General features: G+C 40.0%; 1 protein-coding gene and 1 long non-coding RNA gene across 2 annotated transcripts in view; one reads left to right on the top strand and one right to left on the bottom strand.

The window, feature by feature from the left end:
• The first annotated feature begins 13,278 nt into the window (after positions 1 to 13,278).
• On the top strand, positions 13,279 to 13,711 carry LOC123651564. Its single transcript, XR_006740357.1, has 2 exons — positions 13,279 to 13,424; positions 13,629 to 13,711. It is a non-coding gene; the product is annotated as an uncharacterized LOC123651564 (long non-coding RNA).
• A 591-nt stretch (positions 13,712 to 14,302) lies between these two features.
• MIB1 (MIB E3 ubiquitin protein ligase 1) overlaps positions 14,303 to 15,656 on the bottom strand; it is an 84,452-nt gene continuing 83,098 nt past the window's right edge. The window contains exon 21 of the mRNA XM_036417899.2: positions 14,303 to 15,236. Coding sequence (XP_036273792.1) covers positions 15,096 to 15,236 — 141 coding nt within the window. The 3' untranslated portion in view covers positions 14,303 to 15,095. The remainder of the gene's footprint in view (positions 15,237 to 15,656) is intronic.

The raw sequence follows: 15,656 nt of genomic DNA, 5'->3' as shown, positions 1-15,656 counted from the left end.
AGGCCTGTGTTTTGGGGAAGAATCATCCAGAGAGATAGGGGCAGATGTGATTTGGCAGCCGTGTGAGATCTGGCATGTGATTTTACGTGCTGCGGTGTTATGTTTCTTAAACTCAGTACACATACTTAGGAGGCTGTTTATCATCATCACGGAATATCCAGGCAGCCCCTACTTGGCACCAGAGGCAAATATGTCTCACTACAGTAATATTTCAGCAGGAGGCCCGGGAAATGCATAAGAGATTGGCACTGCATGGTACTAACATATTATGCTGATACTGGCATTTCATGGGAAATTAGGACATTTTCCTGTTTCTGACCATCAGAGAGAATTCTGGAAAGGCCTAAGATACATGCCCGGGTTTATGATTGTTTTCACTTACTCAGTGAAAACAATGGTAAGCACATACTTTGAATTAAAGCATTATTTCTTGGGCTAATAAAAAAAATGAAACTAATACTAAAACTTTGTCTTCTCGCTGCCTTTCTTCCTTCCCTATATAATTCACAAATGAGGATGAAGGACACTTTTTCGCCACTCTTCCGAGCAAAGCTGTCTTGCCTGCTGCTTACACGTTTTCCAGGGCTGTTTCCCGCCCCAGGTTAAGACTCCTGATTTGTGATGATAGGTTCTGGCAGCAGGACTTTGGAAGAGGTATCCCGAGACTGCACGGTGAAACCCCAGCCCTTCCTTTAGCCAAGCCTGCTATTATTTTGCTGTCAGCAGGACACATGCCCGTGCATCACTCAAGAATAATGGGGTCCCACACATTTTTGAAGGATCCAAGTAAAACACGTGGGGCCAGTGTTTCAGGAAGAAGTCAGCGAAAACAGAGCAAGCGCGGCCCCTTGTCCCATCAGGTAGCTGAGGAAGTTCAGGGTAGGTTGATGAAGTGTAGGGATTCTCTTCTGACTTCGGACAAGGAGTTTGGTTAAGACAGAAACACCACCCCATCAGGAGATTGCCTCCCTGAGGCTGACTCCCCTCTCGTTTTGGAAGAAAGGAGCAGGCTGATGCCCTCCAAGCCCCTTCAGATCAAGAATTTCCAGGCTGCCATCAGGGTTTGCCTACGTGGCCTTTTCCCCAGCAATAATAAAGTTATTAGGGGATGGGGAGGGAGAAGGGCAAGTGAAATGAGTCAGCATGTTTTCGATGGGCCCCTTCACTTTACTAGTGTCTTGTCCCCATGCAGAACCCACCCTTGTCCCTAGAAGCTGGTTTGGGGAAACAGACAGCAGGCTGACCCCACAATGCCATGTTTATTTTAAAAAGATGTCACTCTGGGTGTGTGGGTTTGTAGTGTTTTAACCAACCGGTAACTCCTTCTCCCTCTTCCTCTTCAATAGCTAAGTTACTGGCACCAAGCTTTGGGTCTGGTGACAGGAAGGAAGAGTTGCCTTCTGTCAGGCAGATATCATGAACATGCCCATTTTACAGGCGAGTAAGCTGAGACACGGAGGGGTTACCTGATGAGGCCCAGATAAGGCACCCTCGTTGTCTTAAGACAGAGAGAAGAGCCCAGCAAATGGCAGAGGCTCATAAGCTCAGATCTTAAATTAAGCTAGCAAAACAAAAGACTCTTTAAAGCTGCATAAAAATCAGGTCATGTCACTATTCCTAAGGCTGCTCATGGTGTCAGACGCCCAGCCCTGCGCCCGCCCGAGGGGACAAGGACTTCCTGGAGGTCTCAGCACCCCAGGTCTCCTGGCAGGACCACTGCTGCACTATGGATCGCCTCCTTCCTAGAAAACTGAGCTCCTTCCTAACCCAGCCAGCCTGCTGCTGGCCCCCATGCAAGCCCCATCCCTGGGGTAAGAGAAGATAGTTTGATAGCTCTGGAGCCAGAGGGGGGTGGGTAAAAGGAGTCGGGAGGTGAGGACATCTCCAGGGACAGGCCAGGGGAGACAGAGAAGAGAAACTGCAGCAACAGAGAACAAACTCATCAACTGAAACCCACAGGTTCCCAGAATCATCACATGTCACTCCTCCAGCCCCCCAACCTGTCATTGTCCCCGTTTGGAGGGGTGGGGGGAAGCGAGGCTCTTGCTTATGATTCAAGTGGGGGAGGAAAGGGAAGGGGAGGGGACTTGGCCAAAGGCCCCCACAGCCTATAGAGGAGAGCCACACTGAAGCCAGGTGGGGTGGTGGGGGTCGGGGAGACTGGAATCTGCTCTTCCCACTCGTTAGGCTGCCCCCAGGCCAGAAGCAAGGCATGTGCCGGTCGGTCGGAGGGCCCAGCACATGGCATGACTGCTTGCCGGAGGGAACAGTGAGCTTGCTCTGGCTCCGAGTGCCCCAAACCCTGCTACCTCACAAAGACAGACATTTGAGGTGGGGGTGGGGACAGCAGTAACCAGATTTGACTACCATCTTGTTAAAAAACAAAGATTCTGACCGGTTTGCTTCAAAGTTGCTTCAAACAAAGAGCTGCGACATATCCAGGAGCCCATTAGCAAGGTTGAGGGAACTTTACTCGGATTTCTTCAAGATCGAACTCTACCTTCTCCACCCCCATTCGTCTCCAGTCCGCTTAGGAGGAGGCTGCCAAAAGTTTGGTCCTCAGAGAGGAGACAGAGCTGCATCAATCAAATAAGTATTTATTCAGTGCTGACATGCCCAGGACGGTGATAGGCCAGCAAGAAATCCTGGTCCCTGTCACCAATTTGTTTATAATCTAACTAAACAGAGATGGACTCACATAAAATGCTTTGTAAGCAATCTGCTAGGACGTCACTGAAGGCTAGCCCAGAGTGGGCACTTAACAAACATTTGTTGTGGGAATTGTTTGTTAAAACTTGTAGTTTAGCTGGAGGAGAGGTCCTGGCCTTGGCGTTGCTGGGAAGGCTCCGTGGCCCAAGGTCAGAAGGAGATGTGTGCTGGGTGGAGAAGGTTTTAGGCCAAGGGAGAAGAGGTTTATCAAAACTGAGTCCGGGGGGGGGAAAAGTAGACAATGGGCCCAAGATGGCGGTATATTCTTAAGTCTCAGTTGAACACTCACTGTGCCGTGCTATGGGTGTCCCTGATCTTTTTTTTTTTTTAATTGATTTTTTACAGAGAGGAATAGAGTTAGAAATATCGATGAGAGAGAATCACTGATCAGCTGCCTCCTGCACACCCCCTTCTGGGGAGGGATGTGCCCGCAACCAAGGTACATGGCCTTGACCTGAATCGAACCTGGGACCTTTCAGTCCGCAGGCCGACGCTCTATCCACTGAGCCAAACCAGTTTCAGTGTCCCTGATCTTTCTTACTGATACAATGACCTGTGGCCAAAAATAAAAAACAGCAGTTTTTCCAAAGTAGACTGCATTAGGGAACATCAAGAAATCCTGTGGCCATGGCCGGTTTTACTCAGAGGTTAGAGAGTTGGCCCTCAGACCCAAGGGTCCAGGGTTTGATTCCCTGTCAAGGACATGTACCTGGGTTGCAGGTTTGATCCCAGTCCCCCCAGCCACCTAGGCCCCACTATGAGGGGGGAATGAAGGGGGTGAGGGGGTGTGCAGGAGGGAACCAATCTATGGTTCTCTCTTACATCAATGTCTCTCTCTCTCTCTCTTCTCTCTCTCTCTCTTCTCTTTCTCTCTCTCTCTCTCTCTCTCTCTCTCTCTCTCTCTCTCTCTCTCTCTCTCTCTCTCTCTCTCCTCTCTCTCCACTCCCTCCTCCCTCCTCCCTCCCTTCCACTCTCTCTAGGATCTAAGACGTAATGTCCTCAGGTGGGGATTAACAAAAACAAAGAAATCCGGACTTGCCTGCCTATCATTGGAGAGGTACTGTCACTAGATGGGAACTAGGTCCCTTTTGGCAGAGGGCCATGGTTGTTTCTTAGCTGTGTGCTTTGATCTGTCAGTAAAGCTGTGGTGAATTAGTTCTCTGGGGATCTATGCAGGGGATTTACCCTAAAGATAAAGAAGCTTCAGCCCTGACCGGTTTGGCTCAGTGGATAGAGAATCAGTCTGCAGACTGATAAGTCCTGGGTTCGAGTCCAGTTAAAGGCATGTACCTTGGTTGCAGGCACATCCCCAGTGGGGGGGGGCGGGGGGGGGAGTGTGCAGGAGGCAGCTGATCAGTGTTTCTAACTCTCTATTCCTCTCCCTTCCTCTCTGTAAAAATCAGTAAAATATATTAAAAGAAGAAGAAGCCCACACCTCCCCCTTTACTAGACGGGCTCCTTCCAAGGCTTGGGAAGGGCCCAGGACTATGTTTATGCATTCACCATTTGTAAAGTGGGCAAAGACAAGATATTTTATAGTTAATTGGTTGAGACCACTTCCTGTTTCCACTCCCACTCTTGTTTTGCTTCCGTTTGTCAGGTGGCCCTGCGTTTGTGAGAGGAGGCAGATGAGGGTGCATGAAGGATACATTTATTTGGGGTTTAGTTGGACACACTGGTGTGGCTTCCAGTTCCTTCTGTGTCTGCTTAAGGTGTTGCTAAGCCAACCTGGTATAGAAATGGCTTCTAGGACACTGCCGGGTGCCACGATGGAAAGAAGCAGGGCCAAAGGGGGAATTGCAATATGCTGTGTCCAAGGGCGCCTGGCACCTGAAGGACATGGTTGTGAAGGAAAAAGATTTGAAATCAGTGAAGTCAGAAGCTGGCTTGTGGAAACTCTTCCAATCATCAGACATGCAAATGTGAGCCAAAGATTAGGTTCTCATTAACCTTAGTCCAAATGGAACTTCCCTCTTGTCAAGGGGGCAAAGAGGGAAGGAATTGGATATGTAGGGAGTTTAATAAAAATATGCTTATTCATATATAATTGCAAGATATAGAAAATTAAAAATTAATTTGTAACCATATTTTATGTACAGCAATTTACATGTTTAACTAAAATATCATTTTAAGTTAAAAGTAAAAAATGAATTGAGACTTTGTGCTCATTCCATTTGTTTCATTCCACATGGTAATATGAGGATGGAATACAGATTCCAGATGAATTCAGCTTGAATAATGCAGCGTGAGGAGGAAGAGCACGTGAAGGTCAGAGGTCTGTTCAATAATAGAATGATCCTCTCTTGTCTCAATACTAAGCCTAGTGGCTCTGGTATTAACAGGTCTTTAATTCACTAAGAGGATTTTACTGACTCCTTGTGGACGAAAGAAGTTGGTGCACTCAATAAAGATTATAATTTGGGGAACTTACTTTCATACTGGAAATCCTTTTGGGAGTAGAAAGGGGGTAGAAAGGAGCAGAAAGGTGAGGTAGGTTACTACCACTTCCTATTCAACTTGAAATTCTCATATACTGTTACTCCTAGCCAGTTTGGCTCAGTGGTTGGGGTGTCAACCAGGGAACTGATTCTGGTTAAGAGCATGTATGTACCTTGGTTGCAGGCTCGATCCCCAGCCCCAGGACAAGCATGGGAAGCAACCATTTGGTGTTTCTCACAAATCGATGTTTGTCAGTATTCTTGGGAGGACGGGCTCTCCCAAGCAGGGAGGCAGGAAGACGTAGAGAAGGGGCATTGCAGACAGCCTTCTATGGTCCTATGATTAGTCTGACTTTTAGTGCATCTGTCCCTGCGCTGTCACCTTCCCGAGTGCTTCTCAGTATTCTCCCCCTTGGATGAGACAGGAAGGCTACGGCTGGGGGCTGGATTCCGTACTGGCCTTCCCCAAATGGAAGCCTAAAGTGGGCTGCACTTGGGTATTTTGCCAGTTAGGCCCTGGCAGAACGGTTTTCCTTCAGGGCAGGCCTTGTTCAGGCGCGCAGAATGCCTGGGTGTGACAGAATGGCTGCTTTTCCCTCCTCAGGCCAGAAGCATAGGGGGTTTGCCTCCGATCTTCTCTGTAAGAACCTGGCAGGCCCCCTAGTGGTAAAATTCAGGGTTGGGGCCCCCTGGAGTTTTTAACTCTCATTTGTCCACACTGAGCCTCTAGCATTTGATCAATAACCGAGGGTTTCCTCCCCTGGCACTGGTTCCAACCTGGTGTCAGCTCCTGGGTTCTCTGGCACTGCCTGTGTCTGGTTTCTGCAGCACTGGCTCCTGTGGCCTCAATTCTCTGATCAAATAAGACTTGTTGATTTTCAGTTTGTTCAGCTTTTTTCTTGTTGTGAGGAGAGAGGTGTCAACTTCTGATCTCCTTTCATAGCAGACCAGAAATTCTAAAGCCAGATGTCCTTCTTTTTAAAGGACAATAATTATTCATACAGAGGCCAGATGGACATGGGTAGGGGGTGTCACAGTGAGACCAGGTAAAACACTTCTGAAATTATCCAGGCAGAGCTGATGGGAGTGGAGATGAAGACTGAAGAGATATTTCCAAAGAAGCAATAGCAGGATCTAACAAATAGATATGATAAAAGGTAGTCAAATATGACTTAAGTGTCTACTTTAAGAAACTGGGTAATAGGATTAACACAAGTATACTAGAAATAGTCTATTTAACACTGAGACATACTAGGTTTGAGATGCCTGCATATCTACTCAAATATGCCCAAAGGAAGTTGGGAATAAGAAACTTAGGATGTATTATAGAATCAGGAATCTTCCAAACATATAGCTGATAACTGAGCCATAGTAATGGCAAGATCATCAATATAGAATATAAAGATAAGAAACCGTATGTAATATACCAGTGCACTTATAAACCAGAGTATCATTAATATCATTGTTTCCAGAACATTCAAAATTTTAAGCAAATTATTTCATTTGAGACCATCCCACATTCATCAACGAGGAACTGCCTACATGCTATTTCTGCTAATCTTGGTGGGTTTAATGAACCTCTCAATGCAATCATATCAGTTCTCTAAATCTACTGCTGAGAATATTTTCTCTACCTATAGAATATTTAGTAATATAGGCCCAAATTCCCATCTGCCCCTGTGGTGGGCAGAATAATGGCCATGTCCTAATCCCTGGAACCTAGGAATATATTACATTGTTATGAATATGTGTTATGAATGTTATGGCAAAAGAGAATAAAAGTTGCAGGAATTAAGGTTACTTGTCAACTAAAATTGAAATAAAGACATACCCTGGATTAGCCAGTGGGCCTAATGCCTTAGGAGTGGAAAAGTAGAAGAGGCAATGTCAGGGACGCAATGTGAGATTCAATCACCCAACGCTGGTATTGATGGGAGGAGGCCAATGAACATGGCTGCCTCAGAAACTAAAAAAGGCAGGAAATGTTCTCTCCCCAAGAGCATCCAGAAAGGAGCAGAGCCTTGACTCTAGCCTAGGGAGGTTCACATCAGACTTCTGACCTCCAGGACTCTAAGGTCATCAGTGTCTACTGTTTTAAGTCACTACGTTCATAACTATCTGTTACAGCAGCAATACAAAATCAATAGGATATTCTTGTACTAAAACATACATATTAAAAGCATATAATCTTTCCGAACATCACTCTTTCTTCAGTGTGGTTTGCCCATTACTGTGGTCAGTAATCAAAGATTCTCTGATTTGATTCTGTTTTCCTATTAAATCAAAGTTAACTTCACCTTCAGGAGCTTTTTCCAAATTTTATGCAACGGGAAGCGAGAGGAAAGGAAAGTAATATGAGCAATAATGAATATTTATATTGACTTGAAAATCAGCCTTTCGGAAAGCTGCCACACCTGAAAATGCAAGGACCTGGTCTGGTATAAAGGCGCACCTAAAGCATGACATTTGATTAGAGCAGCGACTTTTAAACTTTTTCATCTCATGGCACAAATTACTAAAATTTTGCTCCATACCAGAAAGTATATTTGTTGCCCATGTGACCAAAAAACTGATTAATTTTGATTCATTCACATTGGATGGCTACTGTTGTGTTGGTGGTTGTCATTTTTTTATTTGACAATCTAGGGAAAAGAGGTCAGTGCCCTCACTAGTCAGGAATTGCATACAGCACCGGTTGAAAATCTCTGGATTAGATAGCATTAGTGCACAAGCAGCATGGCCTAACAGTCTCATTGATACTCATTGTCTTAGCCATTGACGGTCTCTGTCCTGTTCTTGTCTTATATTTAGAGGTGTACTTTTTTTTTTGGTCCTAACAAAATATACTAGTAAAAATGTGTTTATCAACTAGTTTTGTTATAAGTGGGGGAAAAAACTAGTATTACAGAATTGTACACCTGAAACCTATATAAATTTAGGAACCAATATCACCCCAATAAGTTCAATAAAAAATGAAATAAAGGGAAAAACTATTAGCCAAATGATCATTCTTCAGCAATGAACATATCTGACATCATTTCTTTTTCTTTTTCTTTTTTTTTAAATATATTTTATTGATTTTTCTTACAGAGAAGAAACGAGAGATATAGAGGGCTAGAAACGTTGATAAGAGAGAAACATCGACTAGCTGCCTCCTGCACACCTCCTACTGGGGATGTGCCAGCAACCAACGTACATGCCCCTGACCGGAATTGAACCTGGGACCCTTCAGTCTGCAGACCGACGCTCTACCGCTGAGCCAAACCAGTTTCGGCTGACATCATTTCTGATGTTCTACTTTCACCAATGCACTTATTCTAGCTCATAAATGCCTACAATGATCTGTAATACACCATTTAAAAGTTTTCATTGTCAGTAAATTTGGGGAATTCCACACTATAAAACTAAAAAACAAGTTATGAATAACTGTCAATGATAAAAAATATATATATAAGTCAAATTTTCTACCATGGCTTTATTTTTAAAACCTATACAGTTTCATTTAATAAAATACTTCCACAAAATATCTAATTATACAGCAACAGAGAAACAAAAATACAGTTAGAGGTTATCCAAAAATAAATTCACAATTTTGAAGATGAAATACATGTTTTTTCAAATAAACAATTTAAAGATTGTTTCAGACAGCTTTCCTCTTAAACGTCTGAGAGACACATGCTCAATCTTTTTAACTCAAACTAGACAACCTCTCAATAACTTCACAAGTGCTTCTATTAACATGAGAAGCTTAAAATAATTAAAATAATCCTCAAGCCACTCAATAACTAATTTAGTTACAAAATTTACTTGGCTACTCTTGAAAATGAAATCTATATCTGAATTGTGAAGAGGAACAACTTTTTATAGAAAAAGTTGAGTCCTCCTAAGTAATTGATTTATTTTCTATTAAATGATCCTATTAAGACTACTTTCACAATATATCTTAATCCTGAAAGAGTTCGAGGTGTTAAAATACGAAAAGCTTCTTTGGCCCTTTGGATAGAGGTACCTTATATGTAAACAACTGTAATGAGAGCCTTCTACAAGTGGACACTGTATCTTACTGAGTTGGAGATGTGTGTCCTTGTTTCTGAAAGACATAGAAATTCATTTCCTTATAATAAAAGAGTTGATATACTGAGATTTATTTTCAAATGCCTTATCAAAATTCATATGTATGTCTATAAAGAACAGGTTCAAACGATCAGAGGAAAGCATTCCATAATGATATTACATCATAGGTTTTATTAACGGTAAATGTTTGCATTTATTTTTAAAAGCTTAGCTCTTGCTAAGCACCTTATATAAAAAAAAAGCTAATAAGCAAGAATCATTTGCCATACAAAAACTATATTCACAAACTAGACTTTAAATTTAATCAAGTGAAAGCTAAAAACCACTGGAAAAAATACAACACAAAACTCTGCTGAGTCAACTCAATTGCTTTCTATAACCGAATATACAGTATTTAGGATGATACAAGCATGCTGAACTTAAAAGTAATTTTGTGGATTCAATCTAAGCAAGACTGGCAGTAAGACTAGCATATCGACAAGCAATTCCTGATTTCCACTCCCAACCCCAAACATTTCTTTAAATTGAAATCACTTGAACAAAAGGTTTCTTTTTCATTTGAGAGGAAGATCATCTGTGTTTACCAAACAGGTCCTCATTTCATATTAAAATGGCAAACTGAGCCCTATTTCCTCTTCCCAGAGGCTAATTATACATGGCTTTGCATAATGACTTAACATAGTACTACTCTTCTGGTAACAGTGTCGTGGCCATGAACAATCAGTTAAAAACAAACAAACAAACAAACAAAAACAAACTATTAAGTGCAAATCTAAAAGAATTCCTTTAAAGAATTACCCAAACTTAGCACACACACAGTATCGCTATTACACAAGCTTAAGCAATACAACCTATAAACATGTGTAGGATAAGACACACACACTATGCCTTCTATAAAGTTTTAGTAGTGTTGCCAAGTTAATAATTCTTTCAAGGCACTGAAGAATTGTGTAGATGAATTTTCCAAAATATAATTACCAATTGCTTCAACTGTTAAAAAGCCCTGAGTCAGAACTTTCAATAGCTTCCTAACATTATAGATTTCGGCCAAAATGGCACATTATTTAATTTATAGAAAATTATAAGACTAGTTTTGCTTTCAGGAGGAAAGAAATCATGTTTATGAAACAAAATCAAACAGACTGTAAGGAAAAGGAAGCTATCGGCACTATTATCTTTCTTACACATTTTATGCCAGGTGTGAATTCAACTTGTGGTTATGAAATTAATTGCCAAATTGACGTGGCAAGTCACCTTTCCTGTACCTGCTCCTTAAATCCTCAACTAAAAATTTCAAATCTAAAGAGTCCCCCTCACTGTAGCAAAGCAATGTACACATGAGACGGCATCGAATAGTTTTTCCTCAAATTTAATGTTTTAAAGAAGTACAATTGTAATTACTAATACTATTATAGTTTTATATATATGTTAAAGTTCCAAGACTATATATGACTACTAAGTAATATCAGTAAGCATTCCTATCATAATAGTCAAGCAAATAAAATTGCTTTTTGAGAAGAAAAAAAATTTTGAAACAATTACATGTAGACTTAAAGACAACTTACATTTTCAACAAGGCACACATAATTGTGAAAATCTTTTACCTTCCCAATTTAGTACAAGTTCAAAGCTTAACTAATTCTAATGTTTAAAATGTGTTTCTTTCTTCTGGTTCAAAATGAATTCACATACCCTTCCAATTAACAGACTTTTAAAACCTACTCAATTAGGACTGTTGATAATTGTAGGGGAGGGGGAAGAAGTTCTGTCATCCCCCAAATTTTAGAAACTTGATGTTTACCAAGACTTTAGATCTTGCAAACACTAACAATTACGATAATTCAGGCATTTCTTTTATATTTAATCAAAATTCTACTCCAGTTGGGGGAGGGGGAGGAGTTTGTGTTTTAATGGGTATATAGTGTCACTTTTTCAAGATGTGATTGTTTCACAACAATCTGAATTTACTTAACACTAGTGAACTGTACACTAGAAAATGGTTAAGATGGTAAATTTCATGTTGTTTTACCATAAAGAAATGCAAAAACTTCCGATTCCAAAGTTCAATTTTTACACAAAAATTACTATAAAATACTTTAGACTAGGGGTGTCGAACTCAATCAGAGAAGGGGCCAAAATCTAAAATCCAGCCTAAATCGCGGGTCGAATGGTTTACTCAACAGTCATAAACTGTCATTGTGATGGAAACGCAGCCGAGTGCAGTGATGACAGCGCGGTGCGGGCCACATTGCAAGGCCTGGCGGGACGGATTTGGCCCACGGGCCTTGTGTTTGACACATGTGCTTTAGACATTCCGAGAAGGTAAGTGCTTTTCCTTTTGCATTTTTTTTTAAAGCAAGCTGTATCAAAGCCTATAATTTCCAAAGCAATTGTCAATTAAACTATACTGGAAACTGGTTGAAAGGCCCTTTCTATTATTCAATTAAATGCACTCTCTCCACTTATTGCTTTAATAAAATCTACATGATCCCCTTTTCTCTTTAATTCAAACACTTGACTTTTTTTTATTTTATTTTTTTTTTACTTTGGCAAACCCTACTGTCTTCCCTATTCTACCCCATCACCAAATCTCTTAGTTCATTAACTAATTCCTAGTCCAAAAGGGTCCAAACTTGATAATAAACAAAAATGACAATGGGGCAACACAGATTAGAGAGTATATTTCTATCATGTAAAAATGAAGCAAGCTTTGAAATTTGAATTGGATAAATCTTAAGCAACATGCATTTCAATATGCTAGAATAGTCTTATAGGCTAAAGCCATCAAATATAAAATTTAAGAATTCAACATTATCAATTAATTTTATACCTCAGTAGCTAGCTGGCCAATTTGCGATGTTTAAAATTAATAACCAAGCATAATTTAGCCAACTAAACTAAACACTTGTCAAAAGTAATATTCCTATACGAACACAAAATGATCTTTTCTTAAAAAATGATCTTGCTCCCAACAAAATTAAATATGAATATAATAGAAGCAGTAACAATGTTAAATTATGTGAAGAACACAATTGGAATAGCACCACCATCTGCTAAATTGTATGTTTTGGGTATCAAAGCTGACAATCTTAGAAGAATAAAGGGGGTAGAGAAAATCCAATACCACTTGATAACTCTTATAAAACATTAGGAAATGCTATCAATACATTTGGATCCCTCTTTGTCTATAGATTACTTCAAATATATGACTGTGTGATAAATTCTTTATGTGTTAAGGTGCTGACCATTTTTTTCAATGTTGTATATCTGACCCCTGAAGCCCATTATATATTTTAATGAATGCAATATTAGTTTTTGGGGGTTTTTTTTAAATGACTCCAGGAAAAAGCTCTTTGAGGCGTAAGATTAAGAGATGATAATGAGAAAGAAACACACCTAACTGGGAAAGTACTGCTAAGCAACATATATAATAAGAGGGAGCAGTTTCACAGTTAGAGGAAAGTCACGTAAATTCCTATTCTCTTTCACGATCCCCAAATAAATTTAAAAAAAATTTCACGTGGCTGAAAATGTGAATAAAGAAACATTTTCTATTTGTTAAGTAAATTTCAAAGTGGTACAAATACAGAAAATCACAAGTGCATAGCACTATAATTATAGAGACTCCCTTTTGTAATAGTTTGTTATTATATTTTTAATATGGTGGGAATAAACAAGTCTGGAAGATAAAACTGCCTTTTAGGAATATAAGTTTTAGCACTGCAGCTCAGAAGACAAATGAAAGGGATTTAAGTAGAGCTCTAGACCACAAAACCCTCTGGTTGGCCAAACTATGCATGCGTCAGCCAGTGTTCTCTCTTACCAGCAGATCTACTGGGAAAGAGACGGTGGCCCCCGGCAAGGAAGAAAAGAAAAGTCCTGACTTACCCGGTCTTCAAATCTAAAAGAGCAGAGTATGTCTCTTTAGGTGAACATTATCAGTCAGATGTTTTATCATTTTATAACTACAAAATATGGCTTGAAAATAGTCTCAATGGCCCTTTATTAGATAACTGAGTAGAATAAATTTTCAAATGTAAATTTATTAAAATTTAATCATTCTGAATGATGTTACTCAGCTAAACACAGATATGGAATTACCAAGACTATAAAATCAGCCAGCAAAGCTCACCATTGTTTTCTCCAGTATTTGCAATGGCACAAGCCATTAAATAGTCAAAAACATGATGCTATAAAGTAGGGGTGTCGAACTCAATCAGAGAAGGGGCCAAAATCTAAAATCCAGCCTAAATCGCGGGCCGAATGGTTTACTGAACAGTCATAAACTGTCACTGTGATGGAAACGCAGCGGAGTGCAGTGATGACAGCGCGGTGCGGGCCACATTGCAAGGCCTGGCGGGACGGATTTGGCCCGCAGGCCTTGTGTTTGACACATGTGCTATAAAGGCTAGAGACTTTATACTTTCAAGGTTAGTTGTTCTGGCAGAAAAAAAAAAGACTTAAGAATCAGATTCAAAGGGGGGGGGAAACTACCAAAAAGATAACTACACTTAGGAGTAAGCTTACACACAATATTTAGTAGACACTATTGTAAACAGCTGGTATCTTAATAATCTAGCAGCAATGAACCCCAAAACTCTTATTTATGTGTATACCCATCCTAGATAAGATTACTCATTCAAAGGAGAGAAAATGATTAGAAGCTCTAAAGTCAAAGTTTAAGTTAAAAAATTTTATGGGTAACCAGACACATTTCTGGTCCTAGTTATTCTTTGTAAAGTAAGTATTTATTTTTAGGTTATTTACTATGTCTTGGGTATTGTTGATAGTTTAAATAATGTCCTTGTCAATAGGCATAAAGAGAGACCACGTTCTTTATAGGAAGCCTCACTGAGAGAGAATGGAAGCAAGGCCTAGAATCAGTATCACCGGCAGAATTAACAGACACGGAGAAGAAAGGACTGCTACCTTTGGGCAATGCATTATCCTTCTCAGTTCACGAGGGTATTGCTGTTGAGTATATCAGAAAGGCTGAATCAAACTTCAGAGACTAATCAGGGTATTATTGTTTCACTGGACAGATCAAACCTGGATAAGTTACCACAAGGAAAACTGAGGTATACTTTTCACAGGCATTTTTTAAAGGCTTACTGAACAGAACAGTGTATAATGAACATAAAAACGAGAATCATTAACAGCAGTTAACAGATACTCTCTGACTGAAGAATTTTCCTCCCTTCAGTTCCTCACTGTAATTTTTCCTTTTCATGTCTACCCGTCATTTTAACACTGGCAACCAGATTCAAGTTTCCTTCCCCCTTTAAATTTAGAAAATAAGCTAAATGCAAAGCCATTATTCTTTCATTCTATGCTTTCATTTACTCTAAGAATTCAGAAACAACTATTTGGATAACTTTATGTTACTTAAAAAAAATTCTCTTTAATATTTCCCATATGTGACAAAATAGTTTGACTTGCCCCTTTCATTTGATGCATAACTTTTCTGAGTACCTGTGTCAATTCACTGTATCAAATCATGATAAACTGAAGGATAGCAGGTTATAACAAAATGTATTTTCTGAGGTCTCACAGATTTATAAAAAGAAGATCTTTAAAGGATTTTTCCTCCTTCATAGATTTTCCCCCTCAGCCAAAAGTAAATTATCTATTAAGTACATGAATTTGATGTTTCAAATTAAAAAACAAACATAAAACCAAACAAAACAAAAAACACACAACTTCAAACACTGTTTTGTAGAGTTATTTTGTTCTGGTACATTTACAGTTTAATTATACTCTAGTAAAGAAACTATAATATTAAAAATTAATTCATTAGAACCTCCTACTAGTTTAAAGGCTTACTAAGATCTCATGACCAAATACCTTAGCTAACAAAACACACTGAGTTTCTTGTTAATACAAAAGAATCCTTCGTTCAATAGCCTTGCGACAGATTGGACATTCACTCATTCGGTCTCCACAGAGTTGGCACGTTCCATGGCCACAGAGGAAAATCATGTTCTTTAGGCGATCCAAACACACTGGGCACATTGTCTGGATGGGAGATAATAAATAAAATAATAAATGCTGAGACATTTTATATTTTGAAAGTGTAACATGTGACAACTCTGTAACATCATTTTCTTTTATTGTTTTAGTCAAATAATCTTTCGTTGCTTAGAACTTTTTTTTTTTAATATACTTTATTTTTTACAGAGAGGAAGGGAGAGAGATAGTTAGAAACATCGATGAGAGAGAAACATTGATCAGCTGCCTCCTGCACACCCCCAAATGGGGATGTGTCCGCAACCAAGACACATGCCCTTTACCGGAATCGAACCCGAGACCCTTCAGTCCGCAGGACGATGCTCTATCCACTGAGCCAAATCGGTTTTGGCAATAGAGCCAAATTTCTTTTTAACGCCACTTCAAAATAGACTCGCCCAGGCCGTGGTATTTTGTGGAAGAGCCACA

Source organism: Pipistrellus kuhlii, unplaced genomic scaffold (genome assembly GCF_014108245.1).
Source record: "Pipistrellus kuhlii isolate mPipKuh1 unplaced genomic scaffold, mPipKuh1.p scaffold_m20_p_6, whole genome shotgun sequence".
Lineage (NCBI taxonomy): Eukaryota > Metazoa > Chordata > Mammalia > Chiroptera > Vespertilionidae > Pipistrellus > Pipistrellus kuhlii.
Note: the sequence above shows the minus strand (reverse complement) of the source record. Positions and strands in the feature narration are given on the sequence as shown.